General features: G+C 43.2%; 2 protein-coding genes across 2 annotated transcripts in view; one reads left to right on the forward strand and one right to left on the reverse strand.

The window, feature by feature from the left end:
• Positions 1 to 679: 679 nt before the first annotated feature.
• EIF6 (eukaryotic translation initiation factor 6) lies at positions 680 to 4,304 on the forward strand (the record flags this gene model as incomplete). The annotated part of the gene is made up of 4 exons (XM_009697455.1): positions 680 to 855; positions 2,119 to 2,295; positions 2,916 to 3,094; positions 4,295 to 4,304. Coding segments are annotated over 4 exons (542 nt in total), but the record flags the coding sequence as incomplete, so codon positions are not given.
• Positions 4,305 to 11,290: 6,986 nt separating this feature from the next.
• Positions 11,291 to 22,569, reverse strand: part of MMP24 (matrix metallopeptidase 24 (membrane-inserted)) — a 42,317-nt gene continuing 31,038 nt past the window's right edge. Inside the window, exons 5-8 of the mRNA XM_009697454.1 lie at positions 15,518 to 15,732; positions 14,181 to 14,319; positions 13,022 to 13,288; positions 11,291 to 11,707 (exon numbers count right to left, since the gene is read on the reverse strand). Of these exons, the coding sequence (XP_009695756.1) occupies positions 11,370 to 11,707; positions 13,022 to 13,288; positions 14,181 to 14,319; positions 15,518 to 15,732 (959 nt within the window). The 3' untranslated portion in view covers positions 11,291 to 11,369. The remainder of the gene's footprint in view (positions 11,708 to 13,021; positions 13,289 to 14,180; positions 14,320 to 15,517; positions 15,733 to 22,569) is intronic.

Here is a 22,569-nt window from a genome sequence, read left to right on the forward strand (position 1 = left end):
CAGTAACAAAGAGCTGGGGTAGTGAGGAGTGTTTGCCTCTGGGGGATTGAAGATGGGCTAAAGATCCGTGTAAGTCTACTCTCTGGTAAAGTGGGAGAAGTTTCGTTTCCCTTAAGGTTAATGGCTCAGTGGCAGGACTGAAGGGGCAGAGCCCGGGGAGGGGGAGGCATTAATAAATGTGAAATTCAAAGAAAAGTCTGTCATCTGTCTCTGGCTAGTGAGATGCTATTCAGTCAGACAACCTTCTTGCTTCAGTTTTGTTCCTGTGAAGAGAATGTCTTTTTCCATCCCATCTTACTGTTTTGCCACAGTAAAGTAATACAAACAAGCAGCGTCTATATGTTTTGTGGGGCAATTGGCATCTACAGAGGAAATTCCTAGTCAAAGTGTTTCATGGAGAACCTCGGGCTTTCATTAGCTCTGTTGAAAAAGAGAAGTGATTAAAGATAGTGCCATTCACCCATTTCCTCTCTGAGATAAGTTTGTGCTTCATCCTGGTTTTCCCTTAGCTGTGGTGCTGGGTTATTTTTAAATGGCAACATTATTTCTCTTGGGCTGAATTCTGGGCTTGGAGGAGCGGATAGGGCAAAGGCAATTCAAGCCATTATATGAACATCAAGAAAGTAGGAAGCCCCGTGGAAACCACCTTTTTTTTCTTTTCTCTTTTTGGTTATTTTAGGAAACAGACACGGCCTGTTGGTCCCAAGCAGTACAACAGACCAAGAGCTTCAACATATCCGCAATAGTCTTCCAGATTCTGTACGAATTCAACGAGTAGAAGAGCGTATCTCAGCACTGGGCAATGTCAATTCCTGCAATGACTATGTAGCTCTTGTTCACCCAGATCTTGACAGGGTATATGGCTCTATAACGCTTTTAAATTCATAGTGGATGCATGTGAAATGATTGCCAAGCTGCAGTTCGGGTTTGTAGTTGCTGAGGATTGCTGTATGTAGCATGGGGATCAGAAGACCTATGCTAACCCCTGAGCTAATGTCACATAGGAGGCTGTGCTGCCTGATGTTTCCTTTCTTCTCAAGAGACAAGTCTCAAAATTGGATTTTGGACTTCTGACTTGGTTTCGGTTGATGGATGTGGACCTTGCCCCAAGTATAGTGTGTGCCCTCTCTTTCAGAGTGCTGTAGTGAATGCCCTTTGTAGAAGGGAAGGAGTGGGATATGGAAGTATATTCCTGGGTGCAATTTGCTTTGCGTGTGTAAAATTGAATGAATAAAAGAGAGCGTGCATGTGTATAATAAAGAGAGCATAAAGAAGAGTTTAGTTGGGACTACCACAGTAGTTACAAGCTACTGCTGAGCTAGCTAAAATTTGTAATAGTTGAAAGAGGCCATGGATGTGGTGGTGTGCACGTGTACAGAGGGGTGAAACTAAAATGGAAGGTTCTTGTATGGAAGTTTAAAAGAAGGACAGAGGAGTCAAAGTTGCTGCTACTTTATGTTTGAGAACTTATATCTTCATAGCATTAGAGAGAGATGTGTTGTGTGGCTACACGTAGTGAAGGTCCTTACAGTGTTTGCTTTCAGTTTGTGCTAAAGGTGGTGAAGAAATGGGACTTGGTGTTAAAAGTTCAAAGGAAAAGAAAAAAGGAGGGGAGGAGGTAATGGTCTTTGCAGCATATTATGTTTTAAATATGTGTAAAAAGTAAGATGATCAGAGAGGGAGAAACCAAAATAATTCGCAGTGAAAACCTGGAGGGGAAGGAAGTTCTTAGAGTTATACTAAAGGATAAGAAATTTGTCCCAGTGGTCTGGGACAAAAGGGGACTGATTCACAGGGAATGCCCAGAGAACAGGTATTGACACAACTGATCTACTGCCAGCATCCTCCAGAAAGAGAGGAGAAGAGCATTTCTCAGTAAAGGCGCAGTGTTGTGTTTAGTTATACTGGCCCAGCTGCGTATGGACAGGTAACTGGAAATGTCTGGAGTATAGAGGTTGAGTAAGCATTTTATTGTGATTGGATTGCAATGGATTGTGAAAGCACGGGCAGGCTTTCAAAGGGGAGGATCCTGGCTGATGATTGCGTGCAGGAATAGCTTGATGTCAAATTCTATGATGCTGTTTTGCTGAGGACTTTATTCTCTCTCTCTGTTTGCAGGAGACAGAAGAGATCTTGGCAGATGTACTGAAGGTTGAGGTTTTCAGACAAACGGTAGCAGATCAGGTGCTGGTAGGAAGTTACTGTGTTTTTAGTAACCAAGGAGGAATTGTGCACCCCAAAACTTCAATTGATGATCAGGATGAACTGTCTTCGTTGCTCCAGGTCCCACTTGTGGTAAGACATTTGTGGGTTTGTGTTTTCTCTTGCTACTTTCTTCCAACCCAGTTCTCAGTTTTAATGTTTCTACATCTCGTGGGCTCCCAGATACTGTTTTCTCTGCAGAGCCGTTCCAAGTGGAAGATGAGGAGAAGACTTGAATGGGGCAAGTCTTCTGAGACATTTTCCCTGTCTTTTCTGAGTCTGAATAAGCTGCTTAGCACCTTTAGTTTACTTCTGAAACATTGCTCTGCTGGGATTATGCAAGTTGTGCTGATTGATTCATACAGAATGTGAGATTGTCTGTGGTTTAGCCAGAGGCAGTGTTTAAAAAAATTAAGTAGTAAAATCCTGTGCCAGCTCAATCGGATTTGTGAATTTCAGGATTGCTGTGCCTTTATGCTTCCTACTTGTTAGATTTTATTTCACTGAATGTCACATGATTTTCTCTCCAGAGATTAAAGGTTGTCCATGAATCTTTTTATCTGAAATCTTTATAACTTTGTTGATGGCAGAAGCTTTAATCTTTTCAGGAGTTTGACTTGAGGCCCTCCACTAAACACTTGTAATAAGAATGTGTAACGAAATGCGTTACTCTTAGCGTATCCTGTTAACTTTTCGCGCTATGTTTCTGCTAGGCTGGAACGGTGAATCGTGGCAGCGAGGTCATTGCAGCAGAAAAAATAAATGACTGGTGTGCCTTCTGTGGGCTGGATACAACCAGCACTGAGCTCTCTGTCATCGAGAGTATCTTCAGGCTGAATGAAGCTCAGCCAAGTACCATTGCTACCAAAATGAGAGATTCTTTGGTTGACAGGTAAGGAGGATCCAGGTCTGTGTATAATCATGATCAAAACAGGCAAGATTTTACTATAAAACTAGCTGTTTTCACAATTGATTTATTTATTTTATTATTTTATTTCTCTTTCCTTTTGTTGGGTTACTGACAACAATGACCTCATTGCAGAAGGGTTTGTTTCCTTGTAGCTGAGGAGCCTGCTTAGTCCTGTATGGAAAGTGTAAGGGTTTTTGTTGCAGTTGTAATACTTTTTGTGCAAAATAGTATCCATTTCAACTTTCAGATACTTTTTTTTTTCCTAGCTGCTCAGTGCTTAGCTGTGACATGAATGGACTTTTTTAAACAAATCTTGGTTTAAAACTTTAAGTGCCAGTGACTTTGCTTGACATCTTGGCTTTTGATTGTTGTAACCCATAAAATTATTATTTCAAATGCATGCTACAACAATTTCTGGAGCCAGAAAGATGTTGGAGCTTGTCTGCTGCTGCCTTAAATGTTTTTAATTTAAGGTTGCTGCCTTAATTTTTTCTAAACCTTTTTGTCAAAGGCTTTGTCCAAGTTATCTTTTAATGGAACGCAGGTTTTCTTTTTTTCTGCCTGGAGTGGTAGTGATATAGGACCTTCCCCATTCATTAATGTATGCAAATTTTTTTACAAGGTTTAGGTGTACATATAGATGAATGTCCTATGCAAACTTCATTTGGGCTTTCATGTGATTACAACTCCTACAATCATTGCTGTGGTGCTAGAGGTGTTCTTGAGCTCCTTAGGCCATTGTATCTTGGTATCCAGGTTCTCAGTTATCATAAGAATGTATGGGAATCGTTTATGGCATAAGGAAAGAACAAGGAATTCCTTGAATGAAGAACCCTTTGAAAGAGTTCTTTGCTGCCCCTTTACAGTTTCTGAATAAAGGCTTGATGTCTCTGAGCATAACAGCCATAATTAAACTTGCTCTGAGCTTTTGGTAACTACCTAGACCAGGCTGAGTGTACACTTTGCCTTTGCCAGCTTGACAAGCCTGTTCTTATGGCTGGCTGTTAGCAGCTGCTAGGTCTGCTTCTCTCTTTTCATAGACCCTTATGGATCCTAGGAAGGAAAATTTCTACTGGGCCTTTGTAATTGGAAGTTGAGAACTGACTGTACTGGTGTTTTGAAATGCCTTCTGCACACTCTGGCACCCATCTGCTAAATCTCTTTTCTGTTTTGTCTTTTTAGCTTGACATAAGCAGTGTTGGTTCCTGCTTTCCAGAAAGCTCCTAAGTAGGAGTCGAGTGTCAAGCTGCACTTTGGATTACAGACATCTAGACCTTCTGATGTTGTTCCTGCACGCCTAGCCCGAGGAAGAGGCTACAAAACCAACTTTTTGTAGTGTTTTGTAACCTAAGCATTATTACAAAACCTGACAAATAACATACATAAGTAACAAATAAGGAATGCTCTCTCTCCCTTTGCTGATGTTTTCCAGTACTTCATCTGTGCTTTCTCTTTTTGTGATGGTGACGGAGTCCCTCAAATTAGCCCACAATATTTACTCTTGTGGCTCTTGGATATTGATCACTAGAGATTATTTTGCCTTAAATAACGCATCACTGTTCTGCTGCAGAGCAGTCTGTTTCAGCATGTACACAGCACTGCCCTCTCTTTTCACACTTTTGCTAAAGAGTGGTGTTTTTGCTGTAGGTAGACTTAAGAGCCCCTTGTATGTGCAATACCAAAAGTATAGTAGCTTACTTGCCACAAATAATTCAGAAGTCATCACCTGCTCTCTTGCCCTGACTTGCAGCTCTTCCCACAGGACTATTGATTCTGAAGTGATCAGCTCTGATTAAAACTGGAGTTTCTCAAAGTCAGTCCAGGGGCTTCTGTGAGCAACAACGTGTGACTGCCTGTGGAAGAGTGGTATCTGATCTGTTCTCTGCAGATGCCCAGTGGCATGTGTGCTGCTTCTGAGGCAGCTGCAAGAGTGAGCCTAGAAAAGCATGCTATTACCAGTGGGCTTAAATTTGTTCTACAGGAGTTAGCCACTTATGCTGGGAAACTCCTTAAAAATCAGCAAATCAAAAAAGGTTTAAACCACCTCATCTTGAGTTATCTTAGAGACAAAGGTTAAGTACAGAACAGTTAACTGTTCTAACCAGTTACTCCATTCATTGAGATGTTAGAGATTTGGGAGCTTGCTAATTAAGAGCTGCCCTTGTGAGGGAGTAATGACAATGAAAAGGACCTGTAGATACTGCTTTCAGGTAGAAGATAGAAATATGATTCTAAACAGAGCTGTTGCTCACCGATCTATCATTTCAGTTGCTTTTCTTCTGCTTGCCCATTAAAGGTGTACGGAAGGCATAGAAATGCTGCCACTTCCCATCCTAAGGATATGTGGAAGCTCCTCGCTTGCTTCTGCACAGCCGCATTACTCTCAGCTGGATTCTCCTGAGGAGTGCCCTCCTGATGGCAGGGTGGGCAGAGCTTTCTTGGCCCTGGTGCTTCAGGCTTTGTAGAAAATTAAGCAAAGTTCAATTTTGTTGTACTGTCTGGATATTTAGGGAAAGTTTTGCTTGATTAAAAGCAAATCAAGCTTGCTCCTTATACTTTCAAGATTGCCATAGGAGCTTCTCTGATCATAGCAGCCCTACCATCCGGTCTGTCTACAATTGTAACTGAGCCTGGGGTTGCCATTTCCAGACAGCTCAACTTCCTTCTGCCACTGGGGAAGCCTGTAAGCAGCTCGTGGCTCTTTGCTATTACAGCTATCCATTTTTGGTGTTTATGGCCCATTTGATATAGTGGACTACCTTTCTTGGCACTGACTCCAAGTATCCTCCACTTAGCATATCAATATTGAGAATGAGAAGCTGCTTTCCTTTGGCCACCTCGCAGGACTCTGTTCTTGGGTATAAATGGCAAAGTGTCTGACTATTGCTATTTGGGTTAGTGTGTATTCGTCAAGTGTAAAACGAGTAAGGCTGAAGTTTCCCTTTCCAACTTCTGTAACTTGTTTTTTTCATTCCAGTTGATAGGCAGAAATCTGGTTTATATTGGTGATCTTGATGTGTGTTACATGTTAAAAATCACTTTGAGGTAGACAAGGAAAAAAAACCAATCTCTGTGTAATCCCAATCCTTAAATAGGAAAGATCCTGGTACAGTGTTGATATGCCAAAGAGGATTAGAGACAGACAGCAGAATAGGGTATTGCTAATTGTGGTGTATGACCTCTTACAAAAGTTGCATTGAAGCTTGGGAACTGGAAGGTGGCAAATTCTAAACAAGGGTTTGTGGGAATTTTGAACTAGTAAGATGGACCTATGTACAAGGAAAACAAACTATAATAAAGAATGAAATTAGTAGAAACATGGATACATGATATCATGAGCGAGTATAAACTTGGTGTTTTAATGGCAAGTCATGTCTTACAAGACCTGTGGAGCTCTTTAAAGGAGTCCACAGGGATACAGAGAAGGTCTGTTGTAACGTTACTTGTATTTCTGAAAGGCATTTGGCAGGTTTTTGTGCCAAAGGCTTTAAAGGACCCTGGGTGAGTGATCACATGGAATGAGAGGGCAGCCCTTTTACATGCTTGAGGATGGGGGAAAAAGTCAGAATAAATGGTTAGATTTTCCAGGAGATTCACTGGGAGCTCCGCTGGGAGCCACGATGTTCAGCGTTACTGTGTCCCGATTAGGAAAGGCAGTGGATTAGTGCAGGGAAGTTTGCCCATACTGACTTATTCTGGCTGGTGAGGATGAGGACTGACTGATGGGTTGATAGAAAGGTAAATTCAGTGCAGCTGAACTTGAGGTGAAGCATGTTGTGGTTAAGAATCCAAATTTCACACCTGTAGTGGTGAACTCTGAGCAACACAAGAGCAAATTCTTGGCCTGAAGGTTTGTATTTGAACAAAGACATGTGCTCAGCCTTCAGTAACAGTCAAAAAAGCCAATGATGTTTGGAGTTGATAAGGAAAAGAAAGCCCAAACAAAGTATGATTATCTGTAAATCCATGATGTGTCTTTATCTTGAGTACTATGTGTAGATTCGGTGCAAGTGTTGCATAGTGGTTGCCAAGCTTTTCTGCAAATGAGTATTTTTGGGTAATGCTCATCTACTTTGTTGTTCATTAAATTTTGGTTCTTCTGTAAACTAAAAACTCCAGAAGAAGCCAGGGGAAAGGAGGAGTGAGATTCTCCTGCTATTGCCAATTACTTCCCATGAGAACCTGCCTAGCAGTGTCAGAGCTTGCGGGTGCAGGGCCACAAGGATGAGAGCGTGAGAACAACAGTGTGAAACGGTATGGGAGAAATGACAGCTCAGGGGAAGAATGGCAGAATGGCAGAATTACAAGTGGCATTACACAGCTTGAGGCACTTAAAGCACTGCGCAACACTTAAAGCACATAAAAAGGGTCGGTCATCTCAAGGGTGGCACTCTCCAGTAAAAATGCCAAAAGGTGTTAAGGAATAGTCAATAAAATCAAGTTGTACTTCCCCAGTGCTGGGTATTGCTACTGCAGGTTCTCAGGATTCTTAAAAATTAAATTGCTGAACTATGAAGCTGTGGGTTACATATCATGGCTGTATCCCACCTTTGCTATCAGGCAGTGGAAGGCAACGTGTGACTTCAGGTATTATGAAGGGTGGCAGGAATGATCTGAGGAACTATAGCTGATTCCAGTTGTGCTGGGCAAGTAAGTCTGATACTATGAGAAAGGTTGGAATCAAGCCCCAGGATGAATGTGACGGGATGGAGAAGAGTTGTCCAGAAGTTTTGAGGGAGGAATGAAAGTCTCAACTCCAGGTTCAGTGAAGAAGTCATAGGGTGTGTAGCTTTTGCTGCCATAGTGTGCTTTAATGTCCAAAAACTTTTGTTTTTCCTTCACAGAGGTTTTTAAAAACCTCAGTCCTCATGGTGTGAGATAGGAGATCCCATTGAGGTTTAATGACTAATTATAAGTTAGGAACAAATAATCCCTCTTACAGTGGAGGACTACCTCTGTTCTGACTGTAGTGATTGTGTATCCCAGCCCATTTCTAACTTACCTGGAAAAATAAGCCGACTTTACTGGTGATGAAATCATTCAAAGTAGTCAAAAACTGGGGAAAAAAAATGTAGAATGTTAAGTACAGTGTAGGGTATGGAGTGGGCTGCTGGCTGGAGGGGCTGCAACTGCTGCGCCCAAGGTAAACATGTGCCAGGACTCCTCTCTGGCTGCACAAATGGCCCGTACCGCAGGCTGGTGTGTATCGTGCCAGGAGCACACCTAGATGAGCCTCTTGCTTGTGGGATTAGAGTTGAGTAAGCACTGCTGTTCCCTGCTCCCCTGTGGTGACAACATGTCCTCGTGCTGCATTTCTGGACAGGAACTGGAACGTGGCCACCTGTCTACAGAGATGCTTTAGCCATGCTGATGGGAGGCAGACCGAGCTGATATTCTGCTGATCAGGTGCAGTGTTTCTGTAGCATAATACAGGATCCCAGCAAAGAGTTTGGGTGTGGGAATATTAAGGAACTATCCCTTACACAAATACTGATGTTTGTGCCCGGATCCAGGTCACCCCAGGACTGCACAGGTGCTAATCTTAACAAAAGAGAGATGACAGTGGTGTGAATGGGATTATACTTGGGGGAAGTGGGTCAACTGCTCACCTACCTGTCCCAGCCCTCCCCAGTGCCAACACCTGTAACCATAGAGGGCTATTTCTCACCCCCTTAAACACCTACACAAATACCTCACACCCCTCGAAAGCCCAAGTACATAGTATCTGCACCAGGAGCCAGTTACGAAGCAGTTAGAAAAGGCACCAAACTACTTCTGTGGTTCTTTGAAGCAGCAGTTCTTCGAGGAAGGCTGAATTTTGGCAATATATAGGGCAGGCGGCTTGCCTTATTGCAGTGAGGTGCCTGCCACCGCAAGGCAATAGGCAGCGGTCTGAGGAAACAGCTCAGCTTGCTACAGACCCAGGCATTGTGCTGCCTGTACAGCTCGTTACTCAGTGCAGGGTTTTGAACAGACCAAAACTCCATGTTTGCGCAGGAGGAAAAAAATACAAACAAAAGCAGACATTTCTCTAGGTTGTAAATTTTTTTTTTTTTTTTTAATGATGGCTGTTGGAAGTTGCTCAAAGGTTTGGGCTGTCACAGTTCCAGAAGAGATGGCAGCGTACAGATGAGTTCAATGTGCCATGTGGCTGTGGCATTTATAGTGTGCATTCTACCACATACATAGTACACATAGCAACATACGGAGTAGCATGTGTGGGGGGTGTCTAATTAGTAGCTCCGATTTCATTTGGTCCTTTGCACTCCTTCACCCATCATGAGACGTTATCACATTTTTTCACTAAAAGTTCAAAGTTTTGCATCTACTAGCTTCTCACTTATTTTGTAATATGTATATTTTTTTTAATGTTTAAACACAATAAACAGCTTGGCTATGGAAATCAATTATGAAGGACAAAATACAGTTTGAGACCACGTGTTATGCAGTCCTAGTGGGCTTCACTAGAAGTATCTATTTGTCTGTCCTGCTTCACCATAGCAATATTTGAGCACTAGTTAGAAATTCAGAATGCCAACAGTCTTTCTGCTTCTTCATTCCTCATCATTGTAATTAGGAACACTTTCAGCATGTTTATCATACTTGGATTTTTTTTCATAGCTGACATAAAGCTGTACTTTTTCTATACTAAGTGGACATTCTGTGCATTGCACTTCCATTGCACTGAATAAAATTCAGTTATAGGCAGAGGGCTTACACTAATGACCTATTCCTTATAGTGAGCGTGCAAAGCAGTTCATATGCTTACATGAATGGCACTTCTGTACAGGGCTGGACTTCACCATTACATTGCATTGCAAGAAACTCTTCTTCCGCTCTTATTGAACATGGTAGAAACATCAGCATCAACAACATAATTGACTAGGTTTGTGGCTAGGACACAACATCCTAAACCATTCACAACTGTAAGAGGGATAAGCAGAAGCTACTGTTGTAGGAAGAGACTTGTGAGAAGTTACTAGCCGAAAGTTCAGATACTTAGCTAGCCTTTACCTGATTTTTATGTCTCTGTAATGTAGCTAGTGATGAACTCATTCTACTGTGTGGCATGCTTCATTTGGTCCTTGCCAAATATTTGCCTGTGAAGAAGTGAGCAAAAACAAAAAACAAATTTTGAAGGCATACAATGTTTGTAACATCTACAGGGGTTGGATTTAGTTTTATAAACAGGCCTAATTCTTACCGTATCTTGACTATTTCAGCAAAATATAATGACGATCTCACTCCAAACAAACATTTCCATTCTCCTGAAACCCAACATACAAATTCCACAATCTAGTTATACATGCCACAGAACAACAATTCATCTTTTCCCAGCATCTTAACAGGGGCAGAGTGCAATCTACGTCTATACATATTTTTCAGTATATTGGTAACCATTGGTTCATTGTTTCTTGCTGATGGGAGCTTAAAACAACATCAAATGATATTTAAATATTTCTTTCATGAATGGCTCCCAAAACAAAAACATGTATTCCCATGATTGTTTTTTAAGACCCAATTACTTTGTCTTCAGATTGTCCCAATCTAGGGCTTGATGTTGCCAGGTAACATTAATGGTGTCTGGTTTGGTGCTTCTTGAGCTTCTGCTCTGCACTCATTTACCTCTTTGAGTGCTTAGTGGTTCCTCATGCACTGTGCTGAGTGGCAGCGTTGATTAGTTATGAATGTACAAAACATCTGACCAGCAGGTATTGGAAAATTGTATCCAGGTAATTCCCTGGATTTTGTAATAAACTAAGAAGATCTTTTAGAATGGTTCAGCATCAGAATGTCTTCTGCTTACGATACTGAATTGTTCCTGTTCATAGATTTCATGATCTTAATTCATTTATGAGACAGCTATTAAAAAAATGGTTCTGTTCAGAGGTGGTTTAGCTACACTGGAGAATGCTGGGTTTAACAGGGAGCACTGGTGCAGGGAACTGAAGGAAGTTTCCCAGGTCAGTTGAAACCTGTCTTGAAGACTCTGATGTTAGCAGTGAGCCTGTGGAGGATGCCACACCAAGACTGACACACGACTGAGGCAGTAAGAAGGAAAGAGGCTCCACACTGCAAGGCTGCCTGTATTTTTTCCAGTTTTCCTGCTTCTTTCGGTCCCAGGCTGTCCAAAACTTGTAGGTCACTGAAGTAGTTTTGTTTGGTAGGCTTTTGAATGCATTTTTTTTTCCTTTTTTTTTTTTTTTTGTCCGGAGTCCTCATCAGATCAATGAGTTGAAATGTGCAGCAGGCTGTGTCATACCCATTCTTGGACAGGTCTTTTGTAATACACAACATTTTGCTGCACCTCTTTGTTTTTAAACTGGAAGATCGTGTATACCAAGACGAGGATACACAGAGACAAAATGCAAGGGATCACAACTGCGATTGCATTTACAGTGCTAGGCACATCGTTTATTGTCACCATAATATCCACATCGTCGTGGGGGAGGCGTCTGTCTTTGCTTCGTTCAACATCCTTCTGGTTACAGCCCATCCAGTCCTTGAGGATTGACCTGGGGTAGCCTGGCTCCACACTCAGCCTCTGGTTATCAAACTTCCAATACTCCTTCCCTTTGTAAAAGTAGGTATAAACTAGGAGACAAAACAGAGAATATTTCTCACCACACCATTTCCAACTTGATAAGCTGTGCTTGTGTGAGCAGGTGCAGAGAGCCTGAAGGGCTGGAAGTGGTAGCTGCCTGTGCCAATAAAACACAGTCATCCAGGGCATCCCAAAACCACTGAAAAGTGAAGGTGGTTTTGGAGCTAGGATTTAAAGGAGAAGCCATAACCCTGGTTTGTGGGTGCAATGTTGCCCACAGAGCACCATTCCCTTTGGCCAAGACAAGCTGTGAATAAAACAAAAAAAAAAAAACCCTAACTAACTTTAAAGTAAGTGTTCTGCAGTGAGTTAATTTTTACTGAAGCATCTGTAAATGTGTGCTCATCATTACCAAGCAAGTAACATCATCTGCAGAATGACAGTGTTTGCCTGGGTGTGACAGTGTTTGGAAGAATACTTAAGGTTTCTGTTCACCCAGCCTGAGGGAGCAGATGCTGAATAAGGTAAGTCTTTTTGGCCATAGAATCAAGAAGATTTGGCCTTTGTTAAGGAGCAGTCTTGTCCTGCTGCTAATAAAAGGCTGATGGTTTATGCAACATGTTGTCTGAAATACCCCTCATCTGCCCAGATGACTACTTTTCTAATCATCCTCAAGTGATTAGGGGGAAAAAAAAAAAAAGAAAAAAAGGAGAAGGGAACAGTGGTGAATACGTTGGGTCTCCTGCATCTGTCCTCCAGCTTGGCTGGCTCTCACTGCTGTCCTCCAGCCTAACCCAGCCCTACAGCCCTCGTCTCACACCACAGCCCCCAATTTAAAGATGGCCTCAAAGACACAAGCCCCTTCTGTTATTTCTTTCCCCAACTGGAAGAAGAGGAAGAAATCATCAAATCAGAAAGAAATGTGTTGGAAGGAGCCCTGGAAGTCCATCCCCCTGTTCAGAGTATGACTAACTTCAAAGTACATCAGGCCCGTTGGAGCCTGTAACAGAGTGACTGAGCTTGCTACAGGTATGAAACTGGGAGGAAAATGTAAGTTACAGCATCCTCACAATCAGGGTCCAGGAAAACTCAGGTAGGGACTGTTGTGGCAGCAAAACCAGAAAAAGTCCCCACCCCCCCCAAGCTGGCATTACGATAATGTGGTTTAGCAGTTGAGGAAGTACATAGGTTGGGATGAAGGTCAGGAAGGATCTCGGACTGCTGGTACTCAGGTGCCAGTGTGACCCTAGGACTTCTGAGACGATTCCTGTCTCAGGAAATACTCAAAACACATCCAACAACCCAGCTCCCAAGGTAGACAAGCTATTACCAATCTAACAGGTGTAATGACTGCAGATACATACAGCCTTCTTTGCTGATAAAAGCTCCCTGTGGAGCCTGAGGGATTCCTCTCCACACGGTGATGGGTTTTGGGTACCCTGGGTCCGTTGCTCTCTTGTCTTCATTGTACCTCCAGTACCTGTCGCCTTTGAAGAAGTAGGTTTTGCCTACTGGCTCCCAACGCAGAGCCGTGTCAATGCCTTCCCGGGGCAGGCAGGTCCCCAGCTCCACCAGACTGTGTGGGTAGCCTGGCTCTGCTGTCACTTCTTTAAAAACCCAGTATTTATCTCCTAGAGATGAATGGGGACACAAACAGATTTGCCTAATTAGTCATTTAACAGATATAAATGTAAAATAGCCACAATGAACCACAGCATGTTGAGGACTTCCAGGCTTAACTGTATCATGTGAAAAAGCTGCTCCTCCTCTTCATTTTGAACCTGAAACCTCCTGATTTTATTTGCTGCTCCTCAGCTCTTGTTTCAGAAGAGATGTTAAACCACCCTTTCCCATTTACCTTCTTTAGGCCAGTCATGATTTCAAAGACTTTTCTCATACCCTGTCTTTATCATCCCTCATTCAGGCTGACGAGTTCCTTGCAGGAGGTCAGCTCATACTTCTTCATCATTTCTGTTCCCTTTCTCTGAGCCTTCTCAAGTTTTAATACAGTTTATTGAGCTGAAGCTGCCGACATAAATTCAGCAGACCAGGTACTATGTTTTTGTACAGGGGCATGCTGATGCTTTCCAGCCACTCTTCCTCGCTTACAACTTGCTCTCAAGTTACAGGATCCTGTTCAGACACTGTCACAGTGCAAGGAGTTAATGTAGGCCCCAGCATAAAGTTGGCCATTTTGTCTCTTTAGGAGGCAATTGTCCAGAAATGTGGTTTGGGAGTTGCCTGCACCTGGAGAGGCCCTAATGCCCTGCCAAAACATGTTCAAGGAGATAGGCAGGAGACTGACACTCCCTGGGAAATAGGAGCTATTTCTTGTTATCACATGGAAGCCAACTTCCACTAATCAATACTAGCTTTATACAGAGATTGTCCTGGCAAGGCCAGCTCACACTAAACTATGTTTTAAGGATTAGTGGCTGCTTGAGGTGTCCTCTTGGAAAAGGACAAGGATGCAGTGTACCTGTTTTCATGATCTTCATGCCATAAAAGAAGAGTGTGATGTACCTTTGAAGAAAACGAATTTTCCATCAGAGCGCTCATAGGCTGCATCAATCTTTGCAGGGAGGCCTTTCCAGAACTGCTCAATTTGCATGGGATATCCCTCCTGCACGCGGTTGTTGCGCAGACGCCAGAACCAGCGATCCTGAGAAAACCAGAAGCGTCTTCAGACTGAGTATTTTTATCTTGCAGTCAAATCAGGCTGGGTGTCCAGCATCAAGCATTACTAATCCCTGCCTAGGCCCCGTAACCATTAAAGACAGAAGTCCTGGTTAAGATGACAGCTCCAACCCAGCCCAACACTGTCTCCAGTGAGGGAAGCTCTTCGTGAGGAAGCTGGCAGCCAAAAGGGTGAGAAGTTGATTGCTGGTGCTGTGAAAAAGGGTGGAAAGAAGGAGAGGGAAAAGGAGCAGGGGGAAGCAAGGCCACAGTTATAAGCGTTATGAACTCATTTGTGAGTTACCTCTCTGTGTGTCTCATCACTGAGGTGTCACACTTGTCCTGGCACAACTGGTGCTCAGATATCAGACCCCAGGAGAGCCATACAGCCTTAACATTACCTGGTGACCGTGTGAAGCACACAATGTCCAAAGGAGTTATTAAATATTCCTTTAGATATGAAATCATTAGTTAAAGCCGTAGTGGCTGCTCAGGGATGAGTAAGAGCAGGACAGAGCCTGTGAGACTTCTCCCAGATACTGTCCCAGCCTTCTACTATTTTCAGCTCAGGCATTTTCTGCAACTGACATGGTTTGCCCATTTAATGACCTTCAATATATCCCTCTCCACATTCACACCCATTGGGCAGACTGAAAGCTACAGGTATTTTAGAATGGGACTACGGATTCCTACATTCAAGGCATTCTAATGCACGCTATTGAGCAAAACCTTTCCTTCCTCCCTGGCTGCAGTTTACAAGCAAGGTCGACTCAAACTCCCCAAGAACTGCCGATAGGCTGAGTGCTCCCTGAAGCTCAGCATTTGAAGCATGGCACCTCTGGAGGCAACGAAGCTTAATCCCTGGTAAGGTACTGGTATTACTTTCTGGCTTTACAGGTGGCTCCTCGCTGAGCTTTATGGTGTCTGAATTCTCTGCCAGTGCATCCAGTTCACATTTTGGTGCACAGGCTGCCTGGGCACTTTGTGAATCTCACCAGGCACTGTTTCCAAATGTTACAGAGCCAATCTGCTTACACTTCCTTCTAATATTGCTCATTCATCAGCCTCAGAGGAACAGAGCTATTTTCACAAACATTTCAAATCTCACTACCTTATACTTCTATTAATCTTTTCCAGCAATAAAACTAAAGAAAGACTCTTGGGTAAGCAGGAATTCTTAGTACCTTGAACACAAACATTTCCCCTCTAAAGAGAGCCACGGTGTTAAAGTTGCCATCACAGATGTTCGGTTTTGTGCCAGGAGGAGATGGCCTATCTCCCAGAGGAGGACTAGGAGGTCTTGGCTGTCTCTCATGTTTTCTTTCCGAAGTGGAGTGAATTCTGCGAACAGGAAGAGTCGGTAAAGGCCTGGTTGGCTCCAGGGGCTCAACAGGAGGACCTAGAAATGAAAAGAAAAATGTTTGGCAAAGTGGACAAGTTTCGATTTTCTGTGCTTCCCTCATAGGTTTTAAAAGGCAACAGGCTGGATGAATAGCATTGCGAGGAATCTACATACTCCTTATGCAGAGCTCATTCCCTAAAAATGGGGAGCAGAACGAGATGCATCCACACATGAAAGGTGTCCCAAAACAGATGAGCGATAAGAACTGAAGAAGAGCCAGTATGTTTTTGTAGGTCTTCCCACAGAGGCTGGAGCTAAAAGGGAGGAGGAGCCACACCAATCACGTTCCCAACTGAAATGAAAGGTAGTAACCCTTGAATAGAAATGTTTGGTAGACCATAAAAAAAATAACACCAACAAAACCCAAAGCAAAACCAGAAAAAAATTAGGATGTGAAAACCAATGCTACACTCTAAGGGGAACTGCAGGGGAAATTAGAAAGCAATTACTTTATTACAATTTAGTCATCAATCTTTGCTTTCAGAACACCACGGGAACTCTGATGAACAGCCATGATAAGGGACCATGCTCTTATTCAAATGATGCCCCCCACAAGCACAGCTCTCCCCTTTGAGATATGACAAGGCTGCAGGAATGTAAAGCATTACAAAAGTACTAGTGATTTAGACTTGAGCAGAGGTCTGCTTTTAAACCGACTGCCACAGGATGATTTCATTAACAGTTAGTGATAAAATCTGGACCAAATCTAATTGAGAGAACCATAGATTTCTTGTTGCTTTTCAGAGAAGGCCACAAGTTAATATGGCAATAAGCAGAAGGCTACTAGATGCAAGAGATTTTGACAAGTTTTATATCTGATGTAATCAAATGGGATTTGATTGTTTATTTGCATGGCTTATGATTTCAATCTCTTTCTGAACAGTGCTTTTGAATGGGCTACGTAGAGAGATTGCAGGACAAACCTCCACCAGTGGGCAGGTCGGGGGCTGACTTTCACAGCTGCTGTATCAGTCTCACTGGTTTAGGGGTTCAGCAGCCCTGCTGATGTGCCTCACACCCGCTGGTATTATTGAACACTTGCACTGGACAAGGCTTATCCTCACAGACTGAAAGAGAGTTACACTGTTGTGGGTGATTGCCTTTCCCATACCCAGAGAAGGAATTTAGGAGTAAGGATATCCATGGAGGCCACGCACCTGTGGGATGAGAAGAGGACTTTTGCAGATAAATATTTTGAACTATGTTACCTAAAATGATGGTTAGGTGCCCAAGTCCCCATGTCAGCTTAGCTCTTAAATGTTACATTTTCAATGGGTTCCTATAATGAACAAGTGCTTAACACATCCTGGAAGGGTGACTGGGTTAGTGAGAAGCATTACAGCTAGTGACAAAGAAGTCATCAGAGAAAGCCATCATATTTAATTGTTAAGGTTGTAATGCTAAGAATCTTGTGTCTGGATTTCATGTATATTACGTTCAGAAAGTACCACTTAGATAATGTAGTCCAACTTCCTGCAGTACCAGAAACTTCCACCTGCAAGTCTTGTGATGAGCCTAGTGTTTCTGGTGCAGATACAGCACATTTTGCAGATTTCAAGCCATAGAAAATCCTCTATAATGCACAGCAAATAATTCTTCCAATGATCAAGCCCTGTCACTGCTAAAGCGTGTGTCTTACCTATTGTCTGAGTTTGGGTAGTTTTAGATTCAGTATTTTTTGTCTTATCTCTAATGTCTCAACATTTATTCATTTACAGATCTTTATGAGGATGCTTTTAAAATTCTCCTTAATGAGCTAAATAGACCAGTTCCTTCTGTCTGTTGCTGCAATGTCTTATGGTTTTAAGATCCTGAGACTTATTCTTACAGCTCTTTTCTAAAGCTTTTCAAAGGGATCATTATATTTCTTCAGTATGTGACTTGTTCTCATAATGTCATATTTTGTGCTGTACGCACAAAATGTATTTTTATTAGCAACTATTTTTATTTACTTTTATCCAAGAATAAAATAATAAAAGACATCAAATATTGCTCAAAGAAATCCTTTACAAGAGGATTCTCTGTTGATAATTATTCTTGGAAAGCTGTCTACATGAAATGGATAAAAATATTATACTGATACTGTGTATTTCTCATCCCCCTCCATTCTTAGCTGTTCAGTGCCCAGTATCTTAGCAGACCATGAAGTCCTTTTACATAAAACTCCCAAACTGTGATACTGCTACTGCTAGTGTGAATTTTCCCCAAATGGTATGCAGCAAAGGTCTCCAGACATCGCCTGTCATAGGAACAGGGTTGGACCCGCTTGTTAGCCAGACAATATGGGTGCATCTACACTAGTGTACTTCAGTTCAGCTCAGGAGCCTCCTTTTGAAGAGATGCTCCGTCATTTGCAATTTCTGTGCTTTAATTCACACTGAAGTTCATGAAATGCATTCTTTTTGGGCAAAGCTAAACTTGAAGATGCACTTCTGGAGCACATCTAGGATACTGCAGCTGCAAACAGGCATCACAGGGCACAGCTAGAGCTAATCCACAATAACCACCCCCTTCCCCAAAATGCATACAGAGTGGGTGTCAAGTCCTCAGCGTTCTATTTACTTGACACCATCCCTAAATACTGCTGTATCTACAGATGTGCTACTATTATTTTTGCTAGTAGCCATAGACATCATTTGCTAACACAGCCATAGACAACTTATTGTGGCGTGAAGCACATGGGCTGTGCAAAGGCATCTCCTCCAACAAGCGGCACGCTAGCTCGCACTTCTGGTTCAGGCTGGAAAGCTCATGGAGGTAGGATTGAGTTAGTACAGTGGGATATGCTCCAGAGGAAGGGCTGGGAATGGGAAAGAGGTCCCAACCAGATTTTACACAAAGAAAGCCGGGGTTCTGGTTTGTTCAGATGGCATGTGGGAGCACAGTGTTCAGCTCCTGCTTTGGAGGAGGACAAAAGGAGCTTTTAAAAAGATCAGGAAACTGGTAACTTGTTTTGGCTTCCAAAAATGGCACTTGATGCCAGTTACAGCACCTGAATAAATTAAGTTTGAAAACCAGCAGTTTACATGCTTGCTGAAGATAGGAAATGCTTGCATTAAGGAAAGGTAAATCTTGACTGGGACCTAAGCAAGGAAACCATAAGCAATGACCTACGGCACACTGCAGGTCTCTCGTTAAACAGCAGTGTGATCCTTTTACTCTTGTGCTGCCATCCACATGACTTTGAGTGGCTAGGTTTTGTAAATAACATTGAAAAAACTCTAATGCATGTCCTACACGATAGGATTCCCCGTCCCACAGACTGATACGAGGATCATCTTTCTAAATGAGACTACAGCATGTTGCTACAGAAGCACAAGAGAGGTGTAGTTGTTCGTTCCCTCCCCTTTGCAAGAGGCTCACGGTGCCGTGCAATGACCAAATCAGAGATGCATTTCTGTTGCCATATATGGATCAGAAAAGCCTCTTTGGTGGTCATTTTCACCGATACAGTGGAGCAATTCCATCAGACAGCTATTTGGTAGTTTGCAGACGACCACCACCAGTTCCAGCACAGGATAGATCCCTGTGTTGTGAGAGGCAGCTGAAGCAAATTCACAACATGATTGTAAGGAGGACTCCAAGGAGCACTGCTGCCTTTAACCAGGGTGAGATGTGTAGCAATTTGCAATGCAGAGAGGCACACCTGCTGTCAGAGGGAATTGCCTGGGAAGGACCCAAGAAGTCACCGTGTGTCATGTAGTCAAACTGCTCGCTGGAAAGACACAGAGTGTGAAAGTGAACGATTGCCAAGTCAGGATGGTTCTGCTTCTCAGACACAGCAAACGGATAGAGATACTGAAATCAACAGAGGTTCTGGATTTCCAGAAATAAAAAGCCAAAAACTCCACACTTGGAGAGGAGAAGAGAGCAAGAATAGTTTTATAGCGATGACCATGAGCCCTAAGTAAGATAAGGACATGACATGAATTTTTTTCCTCCTCTCTTTCAAAGGAAAAAAGGGTGAGACAGGAGCAATATCTAAAGAAAATTACAATGAATGTGTCTGATGGGTCACAAAGACACATAGAATCTGATAGTAAGGTGCAGAATAGGGACTATAGTATTGTGGTCATATGCTAGAAATTTAACATCATGTGCATGATTGGAATTATTAAAGATTCATTCTCTCTTCACAAGTGAGGACCCCTCGTATAACCAGGTTACAGCCTGCCCTGCCCCTGCTGCAGGACAGCAGTCACGTTCAACTCTCTCACATTCAACTTCAGTGCCCAAAGTCTGTCACAATCTTCTGTAGAGAAGAGGAAAGTTAAAATAGCACCTGCAACCCAGGGGACCAATGTAAACATTTTAATTAGCCCTAAGATGCCACTGAAACAGAATGCAGTAAACTTGCAAGGCAGAAGCAGTTGTACACACTACGGCCACGATAGTGCAAATCAGCAACGATGCCAGCAAACCAGAGATTTGCTTTAACTGAAACATTTGCTAGAGCAGTGAAAAGAGATCACAAGTCAGGACCAACAACAGAAGCTGGGCCACCATATGTACTCACTGCTTGGAATGGCCAAACTACCGCTGGCATATTGGTCTGAAGGAGGTACCCAGCACTGACAAGGCTTCCCACACATTTTGCAGGTGGTACTGCAACTTGCTTGGGTGCAGACTTTGTCTTTTCACTTAAAATATTCCTCTTACTGTCTTTCCTTGCCAGTCACTGATTTTTCCTTGCTATCTTTCACTTCTTTTCTTGTTTTTATGCATTCTAGGCCTTCTAATTTATCCTGATTGAAGTCTTGTCTCCTCTTGTGGTTATACAGATTGTATGTTTATTTTTAATTGCTGCCTTCACTTTGTCACTGAGTGAAGGTGGACTTATAGCTAAAGGTGGAAGGTAATCCTACAGTTACGCACATGCAAAGAGCAGAGGAGCACACATACAACATGAAAATCCTCGGGTCCAAGTGCTAGGCAGGTAGAATTTGGTCTACAGTTAGGGGGATGGAAAGCAGAAGCACTACCTGTCCATTGCTGAAGAAAGATGCTATCTCCTAAGACCTAAGCCACTTCAGAGCACAACTTGGCATGAAAGCAGAATGAACAGACCCTATATGGTTTGCCAGTCATTACTATTTCCAGAATCTCATCACAGTAACCTGCCTCCAAAACAGATGGCTAAAGGCTGAACGTAACAGGTTTATCAGCAGCAGAGATGACAGTGAGAACAAAGAGTTACTTAAGAGATGCTGGTACCTTGGTATTTATTATAGGAACTGAATACACCCACCACTGATACAACTAACCAGGCAGTATTGCCCGCACATCACAGCCTTTATTGCTACGTTGCCAAGCAACTTCAGAGAATCAGTCAGAGCAAATCTCATTGAGAGAAAAATTGAGAGAGGCTACTGCATGGATCTGCAATTGGACCTGAACCCAGTCACCTAGTTATTGCGTGTGATCCCAGCACCGGAGCCGAACCCACCCCGGGAGCTGAACCTGCAGCCACTTCCACACGGGAAGCAGATAAGAAACCTCCTGGAGCTGGAAACTCTACATCCTGGAGGGAAGCAACTTGCTGGGACTTTACAGACACTGTGTGGAGAAGAAGACTTTCTTCCTCTCTATCACAACCAAGGCAAAGAATGTCAGAAAGCTTTTGGGTCACAGCAGATCACCTTCAGAGTGTGACTTCCGCCACTGGCACTTAGCCTCCTCCCTTCATGCTTCCTCTGTCGCAGACCATCTGAATACCAAGGTGACCTGTGAAGATAACACAGAGAGAGGAGGCATTTAGGAGCCACTGTGTCGATAGTTGAGGACAAAATATAATTGTACTGTCCTCCTGGCTATTGACAGAGTGTTCCCTCAACTGCACAACACCTGCTTGGAGGCTCAGCATCTTGCATGGCTCAGCATCCGTCACAGCCAGCTCCGCGTGAGCCCGGCAGCTCTCCAAGCCTGCCAGTGCAGAGGACACCCTTTGTTTCAGATCAGGGGAGCTAACAATCCACCTTCAAACAAAGGCCTGTCTTTATCTTCTTAATATTCACTCCAAGAATAAAACTATCATCCAGACTACAGGCAGACAGTTATGCTTTTGAGTAAAATACAGGAGTTTTTTGTTTGTAAAAAGCTGAGCCGCCTGTATGTTTCTGCAGGACTGCACCAGCTGTGCAGGTACACATGAAATGGTCCTCAGTTTCAAATCAAAATGTATGATCCAAATGAGCCAGGGAGAGTGACAGAAACCCACTTGGCTGCTCTGCAGCGGAGAGAGGTCCCTGTTCACATTAAATGAGCTAGCTGCCAACAAGCTATCTCAGGAACGAGAGACAGTCTATCCACAACAGCTCAGAGCTCAGGAAGGACTCATTTCCCTTGCTCGCTTGGAAAACCTGTCCACAGAGCACTTTGCACTTCTGGTGTTAGGCTTGAGCAGTGAAGTGAATTAGCTGTTTCAGTTAGTTTGGGCATCCTTGCCACAATGCACTACAGTCTGCAGAACAACCTCAGCACCCACAGCATACCCAACAGTTGGATAGTCAAGGCCCTCGTGATCATCACTGGGTGGCAGGAAGGGTTTCTTGATCCCTTCTCACATAGATGTTCACCTCTGGATGACCAACTGCCACCCAGGTGATAGAGCATTCACCTGGAAGACAAGCATCCATGGCTGAAATCCTTGCTCTGAGACAAAGGGAATGCTGTCCTGGGCTCTGTAACGAGGCAATTCACCTTGCGGTTGGGTTCTCTGCTTTGGGTGCAGGAAAACTGGGTCCAAAATTCCCAGGCTTAGGCCGGCAAATGGTGAGAGTTTGGGGCTCTGCAAGATGCTGTGGTGCTTGCAGCCCAGTTTCCCTCTGGAAAAAC

The sequence above is a fragment of the Cariama cristata genome, unplaced genomic scaffold, assembly GCF_000690535.1.
Source record: "Cariama cristata isolate BGI_N322 unplaced genomic scaffold, ASM69053v1 scaffold19473, whole genome shotgun sequence".
NCBI classification, from domain to species: domain Eukaryota; kingdom Metazoa; phylum Chordata; class Aves; order Cariamiformes; family Cariamidae; genus Cariama; species Cariama cristata.